Here is a 14,117-nt window from a genome sequence, read left to right on the forward strand (position 1 = left end):
CTACTATGCCATATTTAGGGCTTCGGGTTGTCACATCGTTATGTCATGGGGTCATGATAGCCCTTGATTACGGTTGCACTTTTTGGCTATGTCATTGGGGATTCCAAAGGTTTGATCTCCAGGGTGTTTACATGTCGCTCTTTTCTTAGATGATTGGCTATGGCATGACGTGTTGGTATCGCTTTGATCTCATCCATTCTTTTCGGGGTTTGTGGTTTGTCCTCTCCTATCCCTTTATATATATATATATATATATTCCGATGGGGTCATAATGACGGCGTTTGGACCTATGATTTTCTCTTCCTTCTTGCTTCGTCTAGTGTCTGCTACTTTTGCGGTGACAGTGCGAGCACCAGTTGATCAAACTTTTAGTGTTTATTTGTCTGCTTCCTCTCCATCTTACTTTCGAACTTGTAAGTGACATTTTTATTTTCTCTTCTATTGACATGGTGTCTGCCACTACTTCTTCTGACTATGGCTACTACTCAGGTTTCGGTGTCGAAACGTCTGCTCAGGGATATCCCCCTTGTGGCTCTGTTTTGGGTCGTGATTAGAGGGTTATCATGAGATTACCTCGTGCGAGGATCAAGATGACATGGTCTAAGTCAGATCTAACATCTAGGTTGCCCATTAACCAAGCTGCCTTGCGGTTGACCACGAGAGAGTTAGAGAGATTTAGGGAAGTTTATCATAGCCCGGAGTTTATGTCACAGAATCCCTAAAGCTGGGGAGAGGGCCAACAATAGAGAGAGGGTGAGGCATGTTTTATGAACATGCCCTCATGAATAGGCTTTGTTTCCCAGTTCATGACTTCCTATCGGTGATGCTCCGGCACTATAGGGTTGTCCTCGAGCAACTCGTGCCAATGCCTAGAAGGTCATCTTGGCCTTCATCATTAGATGTGGTCAGATACGTAGGACTCCCACCCTGGGTCTGTTTGTGAATGTCTACATCTTAATCACCAATCATAGCTTTCCTGGGTGGTTCCATTTCTAGCGTAGGGATAGGAATGATGTGGTTTTAGATAATATGCCTACCTAGATCCATAGGTGGAAAGATAGGTTCTTCTTTTCCAAGGACTCAAGGTCGTTTTCAACTTCCTAACCTCCTGGTCAGTAGTGAACATTCGTAGGGGTAATGCAGCTCTAGAAATGGGGGTTGATGATGTTAAAACCCATAAGATGCCAAAGGTGCCTATCGGTTGTGGTGGTCAGTTCTGAGACTTCAAACGACACGGTCTTGGGGATGTATGGCTTTTATGTGAGCTCCGTTAGTGTCGTCACTCTGTCCTTCTTTATCCCTTTAATTTTGTTCTTGGGCACTAACACTCTGTGTTTCCCTGGCTTTCCTTGTGCAGTGTTAGTTAATCGGCGACTTTTGTTAGAGGTTTTGGATGAACGGGAATAGGAGGACATTCATGGGGAGGTTTCCATTGAGGAAGTTAGGAGGGGTATCAGTAGGGATGCAATCCTTGGAGAGGGTGTGGGTGCTAAGTCTCTAGCCGTGGTTTGAGAGGTCGCATCTTTCGCAGTGGCTGTTGGGCAAGCTAGGGATTCTGATTCTTCTTCTGACCAGCTTACCCTAACCTCTTTAGTCACCAGGAAATGTGGGCGTTAGGAAAATAAGGGTGGTCACAACAAGAAGAAGAGTAGTGAGGCTGCTACAATGCCTCATGGGTCTAGTTTACAGGCGGCTGGAGGCCCTGGGGTCTCTTTTGCCCATTCTACATGTAGTGCATCTTCCAAAATGGCTATCTTTACCTCTCCTCCAAGAAATAGAGAGAAAAGTGGGGGACCCATGAAGAGAAGAAGCGATAAGGGTAAGGATCCCATCTCTCCTTCTGCTAAGGATCCCGCTCGTCACTCGGCTGAAGGTTTCTTCGTTCCCAACTATGGGGTTATAAGTTAGCAGTCTATTTTTTATGATGCAAAAGTAGCTTGCACTGTTTTGATTAAAGGCGTCCTTCCCTAGGACAGGACACATCTGCCCAAGTCTCCCCTTTGGCGAGCTAATAGATAAGGGATACAACCAGATAACCGGGGTATGTTCTCTTATCTTTTTTTATTTATCTTGGAGTTCTTTGATCATCTTTTCTCTCATTGATGATACTCTTCTCCTTACTAGAGCTAGGCGGTGGTTGGGGAGGTACTTGTGAAGGCTTAGTATTATCATAGGGCCGAGAAAGAGTTTAAGCATAAATATAAGGCCAGCTAGAAGGCTTATCAAGAGTCGCTAGTTGAGTGCGAGAGGTTGAGGGGGTCGAATGAAGCTTCTAATGTTGTGGCCATGGCGAGACATCTTAACTATCTCGCCTTAAATGGTACCATGGAGAAGTTGCAGAAATTTTCCCTCATTGCTGCTAAGAAAGCTTTGGCTATGGATGAGAGCTTGAAGATGCATAAGGCGGAATTCCTGAAGGTGAACAATGAGATCGACACTCCGTAGAAGACCTTGACTATTAATGCCCACAACAATAGAGTCTTAAATGAGCAGCTTAAGAAGACAGTCAACCAAGTGCGCCTTAAGGTTATGGCTACCATAGGGAAGTACTTAAAGTCCAAAACTTTTGAGAGGGACGTGGCTAAAGATGGGGCTAACTACTACCTTGTTGTGCTGGCTACGATGCGTGACCAAGTTGAGAAGGTCCACCCTAGTTTTGAATTTAGCATGTTTGCTAAGGAGTGGGTGATGTTAGATGCATTGAAGGCCAAAGAAGCAAAGAATAAAGAGGAGGTTGAGAGGCCAGGGAAGAAAAAGGAATAGGCTGAGAAGGCAACTGCTATTTTTGCTAGGATTGGAGCTTTTCCTCTTTCGTTAGAGTATATAGCTCCCTCTATTCAACCTGGGTGGAGTAAGGTTCCCATTCAATTGGAATAGACTGTCAAGCCTGCTGGAGGTGTCGTTTTTGTTCCAGATGTTGCCTCCATCCCCAATGTCGCCCCCACTCAAGATGTCGCATCTATGCTTGTGGAGCCAATCATGTAGGTGTTTTCTGATAAAACCAAACTTCTAGTAATTTCCTCTAAGCTTGGCGTCTTGGTCCCTACTCTTCAACTTTCTCCCCATCTTGCCGCTGTTAAGCAGGAGTTTTCTAGCAAGTCTGGTGCCTCTGGCCCTCCTTCTCTCCTTCCCTGCCAAGAGACCGCTATTGGTACCAAAGTGGTCAGTGTTCATCTTCTTCTCATCCTAAAGGGGATGATCCAATGGAGAGAGCCAACTAACTTCCCTTTGGGTCTGCTTTTTGTTGATGCTTCTTTTTGTAATGGGATATCTTTTGTAACCTCTTTTTCTTATGGAAGTCTTTATAACACAGTTCTTTCCTTTTGTTGTTTCTAAAGTATTTTATTCGAGTGTTGGTTTCTAGCTAAGTGAAGGGGGGTTGTCTCCTTTAAGTGTAATTTTTCTATTCGGCCATTGTTTTTCTGGTCGGCCATAGTTTCTTGTCGGCTATAGTTTTTCTCATCGACCCCTCTTTTCAGTGAAGACGGGGATGGCTGTTCTTGATCGGTCCCTCTTTTCAGTGAAGAGGGGGAGGCCATTTCTTGATCGGCCCCTTTTTTCAGTGAAGATGGGTAAGATATTTCTTGATTGGTCCCTCTTTTTAGTGAAGAAGGGAAGACCATTTCTTGATCGGCCTCTCTTTTTAGTGAAGAGGGGGAAGCTATCGTTATCGGGGCCTCTTTTCAATGAAGAGGGGAGGCCATTTCTTGATCAGCCCCTCTTTTTAGTGAAGAGGGGGAAGTATTTCTTGATCGACCCAACTTTTAAGTGAAGAGGGGAAGCTATCTATGGGACATGTTATCAAAGAAGAATAAGTCAAGTTGGTGCAAAGTAATTTTCATTAATCTCATTAGTCATGAATGTAATGCATCCAAAATCGAAAGAAATAAAAACTTTTTGGTTAACAGGAAGTTTATTGGCTGTGTTCCTTGGGGAGGTATCTTAGACATCAGTATGGATGAAAAAATGCCTTACACCTCACTCTATGAGTGATTCCTATTGGAAGAACTTCTTTAGGTTGCTGAAGTTCCATACTCTCGGAAGCTTCTTCCCATCCTAGGTCTCGAGATGGTAGGTCCCTGGACTCACAATTCTGATGACATAGTATGGTCCCTCCCAATTTGATGACAGCTTGCCTTGGTTTCGAGGGTCTGAATCTTCTGTGCATCATAAAAATAGGTTGCCAAGAAGGAACATCTGTTCTTTCACCCTTAAGTTGTAAAAGTGAGCGACTTTCCTTTGTTGCGCAATTACCCTCTTCTCCACTTCATCTCTTATCTCATTTGGGAGGTCGAGATTGGCTGCAAGCCCCTTATCATTTTCCTGCTCACTGTATATTTGAATCATGGGCGATGTGGCCCCTATTTCCACCGGACTCACGACCTCAGTCCCATATGTGAGGGTGTAAGGAGTTTCCCCGTTGTTGTCCTCTCAGTTGTCTGGTGCACTCATAGGATGCTTTGTAACTCTTCAACCCATCTCCCCTTTGCATCCTCCAATCTCTTCTTCAGCCCCTATAGTAGGGTTTGGTTAGTGTTCTCAGTCATCCCACTTGTTTGAGGGTGTGCCACTGCACTCTTCCTATGGTCAATCCAGAGTTTGTCGTAGAGTTCTTCAAAACTATTATTGACAAACGGCTTGCTATTGTCCATGATCAAGACTCTAGGAATGACTTTATAAATGATATATGTTAAAATAAAATTGGGTGTAAGCTTACGCACACTAGCTACATAGTAAATTTTTAGAAAACCATGAAAGGGTGGGGTGGAATTCACTAAAGTGGCACATCTTATTCTTCCATGGTTTTTCCAGGAAAGGGAAAATTGGTGACATTTGCTCAAAAGGTGATATCACCCAAGTTAAAGAAAATGACAGTAACCTAGAGATTTCTAAGCTCAAAGGTGAGAGAATCTCGAAAGTTATTATTCTTTTACACAGTAAATGTTGATTTACAAGAGCACCAGTGTATTCTTAGCCCAAAAGATAGGAATGTAGCTACGGTTGTGACTTTTGTATGGTTATTGTTGTCCTAGTGACACATTTAATATATATTCCTGAATATAAAGATACACATCTCCAATGAGAAAGATATGATAGAATTTAGTGGAACCCACCAAAGTGGAACATTCAAGTTGATTGTATCTTCCCCAATAGTAAAGGAAGACATTTTTCTAACGGTGATGTCATCAAGGTTTGAAGATAAATATCCACATGTTAGGAAGGGACATTGACTTAAGATTTATTTTACCCAAATGTGATTGAATGTTAGTGTTATTCTTTCAGTTAAAATAAGGAAATAAGAGCATTAGTTAATTCTTGTCCCAAAGGATAGGGATACAATTTTAATTATAACTCTTATTTAAAATATATTGATGATATTACATGCTTTAATATTGTGGTTTATATTTTAAAATTTGGCATGTATTGTGTTGTTATTATTGCCTTAGTAGGATGGGCATTCCCTCAAGTTATGTGTCTTCCATCCCAATTCTTACTGGTAACAACTATAAAAAAATGGGTAAAGGAATTATAATTGCATTTGGATTTTCTTGACTTAGACTTGGCACTAAGGGAGCCTAAATCTGATCCTCTAATAGACGCACTGCTGCTGAAAGGACCAAGTTTAAGAAATTGAAAAATACAAATAGAAAGTGTATACTAGTTGTGATAAAGGTAGTTCATGAAATTATACGTGGGAATATAGGAATTAAAGACACTGCTAAAAAAATCTTGGATGTTGTTAAAGATAGGTTTGAACTTAACAAGAAAGCCGAGACAATCACATTGTTTACGAGGCTAATGAATACAAGGTATGATGGAAATGGGAGTGTTAGGGAATGCATTTTGGGTGTAGATATTAACTAGTAAGCTTACGGATCTTGGAATACATATTGATGAAGAATATGTTGTTCTCGTTGCACTAAATATCCTCCCTAGTCAATATAAGATTATCCAGACTACCTATATTGCATTGAAGGACAATTGGAGCTTAAATGAGCTTATTTCATTTGCACTCAAGAGGAAGAAAAATTGAAACAAAGCAAGTTTGAGAGTGCAAATGCAACATTCTACAAGGGATCTTTTGCTGGACAAGTAGAAGGAACAAGATTTTTTCCAAGAAAGGGAACTCCAAGCCATATGATAGGACTACGGGCTCTCAAGAGCTTGAGACATCTCAGAATGCTCGTAGATGAATGGAAAACCAACAATGTAGAGTGTTTCTAGTGCCACAATAAAGGACATGTGAAGAAGGGCTGCTTCATTTTCAAGAAATGGTTAAAAAAGAGAAAGAATTATGGGGCTGATAAGCAGAAGGATATAAAGAAAGGATAAGGTGGACTGATCTTCAGCAATTGGGAGCGATTAGAAGTAATTATCATTAAAGTAGCTAGTTCTTTAAATTCAAACATTTTATATTGAGTTGTTTGAAATGCTTGGTTAGTGGGAGCTTTTGCTTCTTGTTGACTACTTGTTTATAGTTTGAAACTTTCGCCCATATGTTTTGCGAAATAGTTTGATGGATTATGATTATGTTTTAGCATTTATATTATGCACAATCATTCTATCAATTGCTTTATGGTTTCATTTGAGTATGTTTTATTGGCAGTGATTACCTCAATTATGTGCAATTTTTGCCACAGTTTGAAAGGTAGTACTTGTCACAGTTCAAATGCAATATTTACCACAGTTTATAGGCGAAAATCCACAGTTAGATATTTACCCCAGATCAACCAAATTCTAGGTCCGGTCAATTATGATTTAACTCTAATTGTATGCCGAATCCAATCAATTAGGCTGAGTTAAGGTGATTCTAATCGAGTCCAATCAATAAAATGGAACCAACCAAGCCCACTTGAGATGAGCTGACAACAAAGTGTGGACTAATCAGATGCTCTCATGTAAAACCCTGATTTTAGAACCCTAGTCCTAGAAATGGAAAATTTTATAGGAGAAGGGCATATGATGGAAAGGAATTATAATTAGTGATGAAGGTGAGAAAGAAGGAAGTAAGGATCTTAATGAAGGTATTGAAAGGGGCTTAAGGGTGCCCACAATAGTGGAAAGGGTCCCACACGAGGTGAGTAAAACATAGGCAAAAGATTGGACAGCAAAAGGCTAAACATGGCATAATTGGCTAGAGAGGTTCAGGCTAACTAGCCTACCTGTCCTGGGGGCAGAATGCCTAGAAATTTTATTTTTCTTCTGTGGGTCCCACCAACTTGGGGAATTATTTCACCCACTTGTTACCATAAAAAGTTATTTGAGTTTTACAAGTCAAAAACTGAAATTTTATAAAAGTGAAATTTTGGCCAAACAGACCTTATTCTGTCCAGCATATAAGTAGGGGGAAAAGTCAGTTCTTTCTCTCTTCTTTCTTACTGCTATGAATAAAGAGAGAAAGAAAAGAAAGGAAAGAAAAAGTGAAGAAGAAGGGAGAGAGAGAGAGAGAGAGAGAGAGAGAGAGAGAGAGGTGCAACAGCTTCTCTTTACTGTTGTATGCTGCTGCTGATATGCATGCATGCATTCTTTGCTGTCCATAACAAAAGGATGCTGTTGGGGTGTTCCTCCAACTGAAAAATTGAAGTGTAGGACTGCTGATCGAGCTGCATGCACACCTCAAGAGCACACACACACACACACAAAAAAAAGGTGAGAAATATGAACTTATGTTGTGAATCTGGTTAGGGTAACATTCGGCCAATATAAGATCATGGTAGAAATGTAATTTAAGGTGGGAAATTTGTATGTGGAGTTTAAAATAGTTCTTCCCAGCAGAAATCCCCAAATTGTGGACTCAATTGATACCCGATTTAGGGGAGATTTGTCTCAAAGCCCTAAAGCATTGGATTTCAATCAAATAATTGAAATAGGATCAAATTGGTGGTGGAAATTACTCATGCATGATGTAATTTGTCCTGAGATAGAAGATATACAGGTGGTCCCTTTTTGGGAAGCAAACTTGAGTTAAAGTAAGGCTTGGAAATTTCATACAAAGCATAGGGACCAAGCTTGGGTAAGGGAATGATTTAATTTGGTGTAACAATGAAGTATAAATGTGATTTTTAGAGTGAAGTTTATTAGAATCAATTCTGTTATCAGAGGTTGGGCTATGAAACAATAAAAACCCATTCTGCTAGTATAATCGGCAGAAGAGCCCCTGGATAATAGGCTAGCCAGTTGGGCTTGATAGAACAGGATTTTTGAAGTTATATTCTTACTACTTGTGCTATTTCTATATGGAAATGTTCCAAATTGTTAAAGATGCTAAGAACAGAGTATGACCATGAATTATGGCCTGGTAAAAGAGAAGAAAATGTTAGGAAAAAGGAGTGAGAATGTGTAAGAATAAAATGACCTTTTTACCACTATCATAGTAATAAAAGTAAATTTTTGGGTTAAAAGCTACAGTAACATATCCAAGGAGTTGGATAAGAATTAAAGACTTGTAGGACCAGACCAGTAACTCAAAGATAAGCCCAATGAAAATAAATGTTGGATGACTGCCTTTTGTTAGATGAGATAAGGAATTAGGTTATAAGTAGGTTTGAATACAGAGATGTAAATAGAACCTAGAAAGGATATGTTATGATTTTTTATGTTACTAAGATTGGTTCACATGTAAATTGTTAATAAGGGGTTTGATATACATACTTGGTGAAGATAATATGCAAGATTGGAATTAGTGAAGAGTATCAGACATGGAATTCCAGGTGAGGGGTTTTGTTGTCTTTGATGTGTTGTTTGTATTTTCTTACTTCTTTGCTCAAATTATTATGGTAGTTACAATTATTTTGTATAAACGTTTATGAAATTTGATATAAAGCATGTTTTACAAATATGAATGTTACTGTGATATGTGGATGCATAATATGAATTGTTGTGTGGTGTTGGATGTAATATTGACGGTCTGTGGCACGGTGTGGCCTAGGTTCTGCTCAGTACCGTGAGCTTAGAGGTCAGTCTTACAGCTAGAACCACAGATATGTGTATGTGGATGTAGATGTAATATTGACAGTCTATGGCACAGTGTGACCAAGGTTATGTCCGGTACCGTGGACTTAGAGGTCAGTCTTACAGCTAGGACCACAAATGTGTGTATGTGGATGTGGATGTAATATTGACGGTCTGTGGCACGGTGTGGCAGAGGTTCTGTCCTGTACCGTGAGCTCAGAGGTCAGTCTTATAACTATGGCCACAAATGCATGTTGGATGTTATGGATGCATATAGCATAAGGCTAGGCTCACATCCCTAATGTTATAACCCCTTGCCACTAGGGGGTTTGGTATTGGTTAATCTCACTTGGTGGTATGTCGTGTAGGACAACTATGCCAGGATACAACGTACTGTATCCTGAGAGGGCACAACATGGTGCAACGTATTTTACGCATGGCTGTCGGACACATGGGAGACCGAGGCTCTGACCGAGACCATGGTGTTGAGATTACTAATTAGGGGTTAGCCGAGGAACTGAGGCTCTGACCAGGACTGGCTGGTTCCTGCCTATAGCGAGCTTGTATTCTTGAGGCCCAATGTATAGGGTAGGGAATGCCACCTAAGTTGCTTGTAGCACTTAACCCATTGGATGAGACTTAGTAACTAGAATGGAATTAGATTAATAACTGAATCATGTGGATGCTGCATTGTGAGATAGTGATATAGGCTTGAGATGCTGATTTTTGTGTGTGTGATTGTATGCCCCCACCACTCACTGAGCATGCTCGTACTTACCCCCGCCCCCAATTCTTACTCATCCCTTGGTATTGAAGTTGAAGTAGAGACGGTCGGGTGATATGTTGGCTATAAAGACACACATATGGAATACTTGTAGAAAAGGACTTTGTGGTACATTGTGTATTATATTGTAAATAAGGGTAAGACGTATTATGTACTTTGTTGTAATCTGTGGAATTATTTAATGGGCTAGTAATATTGTATAAGTACCATTGTAGCTATTCACACCACACGTATCTTATGATTTTATGAATTTTATGAATTTTATGTATACTCCGATTTTGTAGATGAGTTGGTGGTGGGTTTGGTTATTACCTGCGTTCGAGATTCTGGGTATTGTTAGGCTGACTGGATTGGGAATTACAATGTTGCATACCTATGCCATATGGAGGGCAGGGTGTGACATCTCATCCAAGGATTCGACATGGCAGAAAGCCCAATGCACATTTGATAACTGGGAGTCCTTAAGATGATGCACATCCAGTGTTGGGGTATATCCAGTGCTGGTGTATGTGCGTTAGGCACACCCCCCACCGGAGAGGATTCGAATCTCCTTTTGCAGTTCCATTCATAAAAAATCTTTCAATCTTGGTTCGCTTTCATACCGTTGCAATTTTCTATTCTTTTCCATTATTCTATATCAAAAGCATGTGCTCATAAGAATTGGTGTTCAGGAATCAGGACCACGTAATAGATGGCTATGTTTGAGAGTGTTTACCTATTGAAAAATGTCACAGAAGTAGAGGAAACCTTTAGCCATCATGTCTCATCATGTGGTCTCCGATCTCATAAAGTTTTCATGTTACCTACTCTCTATGGAGAATTCAACTCTTTTGAAGGACTCAAATTTTAGTCAATTCACACTTACTTGGCCTCCCAGATAACCAAGTCTATGATAAACAAGGGATTACAGGCTAAAAGTGAGGAAAAGAAAAAAAAAACACAGAAACATGGAGAAAGGTTTGGAGGATACCCATGAATTTCTTCAGCCCATACAAATTGACATAATTAATTGGTAGCTATAGCTTGCCACAACCTAAGCCTTGATATATACCTTGAAAAACTCGCTATTAAGGAGAAGCTGCTGGTTAACCCATCCGTCCAATGTGGAATTATTGCTTTCGCGTGAAACCCCAACATGACCGAGATACAATAGATGGTTAAGAGCCCTTGTGTCCCAACATAATCCATAGTTTCCCAAGGTCAGTAAAGGAACCAACTTCAAGACAAGGCATTGAAACTTTTTCAGTACAAGAAAGCTTCCTTGCCACATACAATGGACGAATGCTATATGAATTATCCAACACTGTATCAACCACCAACACCATTGGCATAACCTTCCTCTCCTAATGAAAGAGACCAAACAAGAAAAATTCACAACTTGGTTTTTTAATTTCTCCATGTTAAATTACAATATACAACATTCTAATGGAAGATCATCACTACATTGATCATTCTGCAAGAACCCCAAGCTCGATTGGATCGGAAAGGGAGGAACAGAAAAATCTCAAGAAGGCAATGGCCAATCCTTTCGGATTTCGAAACTGTAACTGATGTCCAAATAACACTTGCCATCGTCATCTACAAACTGAATGGAGAAAAAGTAAAAGCAAAATCAATCATATATGGGTTTCCATCCATATATCAACTTGAAAACAAAGAATAGCTTATTTGGGTCTTATATTTTTACCTTGGTTCTTGAATAGTAGGAACCCCTTGCAAACATACCAGAAGGGGTTTTTTCTTCTTCCATTTCATACATGTAAGGCTCTTGCCGAGGACTTAAAGTTCCCAGCATTACCTTTGTATTTTCGACTGTCAAGATTTAGTGAAATTGTTTAGGAATATAAGACTGGAGGAGAGAAGAAAAAACTTAATCAAGCCAAGGGACAAGGGATTTTAATTTTACCTCTCACCCGAGTCTTCCACACAGTATTAGTATACTTGAGACCAGAGACAATGTTGTTGGAGACGACAAAGGAGAACTTGAGGCGGTAACGAGATCCATCTTTGAGAGCAAAAGCAAAGCCCTTTGAATTGGGAACAAATGGAATTGGCAACACTAGATCTGGACGGTCTGGAGACAGGATGGTGAGGCTCAAAATATGTACTTCGGGTTCTGCATTCTCTGTTTCCATTTCCACAAAATAAAATATTAAAAAAAAAAAAAAAAGAATTTTGAGGATTGCAAGTTGAATTGGATTCATTCTTGAGTGAGTTTATTATTAAACTCAAAGGAATTCAAATATGGGTTCTTGATCTATGAACAGAACAATACCCCTCTCCTTTCTCATAGGTGATAGAAACCAAAATAAAGAAGTTTGAGCAAATGTACCTCCAACTGCAGAGAAATCAACACTTCCAAGAAGTTGTTCTTTCCATCTCCTCAGGCTCTCATCATCCTTAATTTTGTTACCATATCCATTTGAACAATCAGAGAAGAAAAATAGAAACTAAAAAAAGAAAAAAAAAAAGAGATCTTTTTTGTATCAGACCTTATCTTTGTCGAGCTGTTCTTTAAGGGAGAATTGGGGACCGAGGTCTAATTCTTCCTTTTCTACTTTAGACTTGGCATCATCATCATCATCATCATCATCATCACCATCATCCTCATCCTCATCCTCATCCTCATCGTTTTCTGGTTCATCATCATCTCCATCATCTTCGTCACCTGTAGAACAATTAGAAGCATAACTGCATTTCCTCCTAAGCTTCTCTGCTTCTTCACCTTCAGAGGGTTTCCTTTGTTCGGAGCCATTGTTGTTGTTGTCGTTGCTCTTCTCTTCTTCCTTCTTCATTCCAGTAGTATTGAAAGGAATGGCCTTGGAGCCAGAGAGAGCTCCCATAACCGCCGACATTTTCCTAGAAAAACGAAACAAAAGACGAAGATTTGAAGAACTGGTCTTCGTTCAAAGTTTTGGAACCTTGATTTACGCCAAACTCAGAGAATCTTCTCTAAACTTGGTGGGTTAGAGAGAGAGAGAGAAAGGAGATGGGTTTTGCTGGAATTTTGAGAGTGAGGGAGAGTGTTGAGGATGGAAGACCTTATCTAGTGGGAAGAGCAGTTAGAATGGCCAAAGTTGGAGGAGAAACAGCTGAATTTGGGGCAGGTGATGAACAGTTAGCATTGTCTTGTCTTTCCAGTTGCCATTACTTATTAGTGAACGAATCTGATGAGAATGATCTCAAGTGAGATGGGTTTTTAAACCGTTGGATTGGTTGTTCCATTATCGATTCTAATTAAACTGTTGTGGTGTATGTGCTCACATGACATGTAGCTCATGGCATGTGATAGCCCGTTCAGAATCCAGTCTTGTTGCCCGTTGCAAGGCACCTTCTCTGTGAAGGTGTGAACCTTTTTCCTTTTTCTTTAATACAAAGCCTGTGCAGTTTAGTATACAACTAAGTTTTTTTTCTGGTAAAAGGAGTACAACAAAGTACCTTCCCTATCATTTTTTTATTTTTGTTAGAATACCTTCACTATCCGGTGGGTGTAAAAATCATCTTCAGCCGCAGCATTGATACAATGAGCATCAGCTGATTCTCAACCAATGAATATTCACCGCACCTCACTACAGTGAATTAAGACTCTGGACATAACCATTCCTTTATTGAAAAAGGAATCTTAGGTTTATTGTAAAAAAAAAAATAATAATAATAATAATTAATTTTTGATAAACAAAAAATTTATCTATGTAAATGAAAAAATAATTCACTTCTTGTATTTATTTATTTATTTGTTGTATTTATGCTATTGGGAGGAGTTTTTCTATTTTGTCGTGTCAAAAGAATTTATTTAGATCGGATAAACCTAAAATTTTGCACACACAACATAATTTGATAGAGAATTACCTAGATACACTAAACATTCTCATGAGAAATGACAAAACATAAGTGCTTACATAAGAATGTCCTTTTAATTATTAGATTGGAATATATTATATAATTCAAAAGAGGATTCTGATCCGGCAGTTGGGATGAGGCCTCCATGTAAGCTCGTTTGGCTTAGTAAATAACAAAAAATCAGGTGCACTAGGCTCTGAGAGTGTTTGTTCGCCATAGAAAAAAAATATCAATTAATTAAACAATGAATTGAAAGGAGAAACAGTGTAGAAAAGCAGGGGGGACTGTTACGATCCCATATAAACTTATGGGGGTTGATCCCACATCAGTTTCTCATGGGAATTGATGTGGGTAGATATGGTCTTGGGTCTCCTCACCTTATAAGCCGATTTATGGGGTTGAGTTCTTCCAGGATCGTAACAGAGGTATCAGAGCAGCCGATTCGCGGCCCAACCCGCTTGCGGAAAGGGCGACCTGGTGCTAGAGTGAGAGCCGCTAGAAAATGGCTACCTGCCGCTAAGCAAAAACCTTGGAGCAGAGT

The 14,117-nt window shown here is 39.8% G+C and overlaps 1 protein-coding gene across 1 annotated transcript; it reads right to left on the bottom strand.

The window, feature by feature from the left end:
- Positions 1 to 10,953: 10,953 nt before the first annotated feature.
- On the bottom strand, positions 10,954 to 12,880 carry LOC122069636 (rho GDP-dissociation inhibitor 1-like). The gene is made up of 5 exons (XM_042633687.1): positions 12,229 to 12,880; positions 12,069 to 12,135; positions 11,643 to 11,861; positions 11,424 to 11,548; positions 10,954 to 11,321 (listed from the first exon to the last, which is right to left on the bottom strand). The coding sequence occupies exons 1-5, from the start codon at positions 12,589 to 12,591 to the stop codon at positions 11,241 to 11,243; spliced, it is 855 nt and encodes a 284-aa protein (XP_042489621.1). The 5' UTR covers positions 12,592 to 12,880; the 3' UTR covers positions 10,954 to 11,240.
- Positions 12,881 to 14,117: the final 1,237 nt, after the last annotated feature.

This window comes from Macadamia integrifolia, unplaced genomic scaffold (genome assembly GCF_013358625.1).
Source record: "Macadamia integrifolia cultivar HAES 741 unplaced genomic scaffold, SCU_Mint_v3 scaffold671, whole genome shotgun sequence".
Classification (NCBI taxonomy): Eukaryota; Viridiplantae; Streptophyta; class Magnoliopsida; order Proteales; family Proteaceae; genus Macadamia; species Macadamia integrifolia.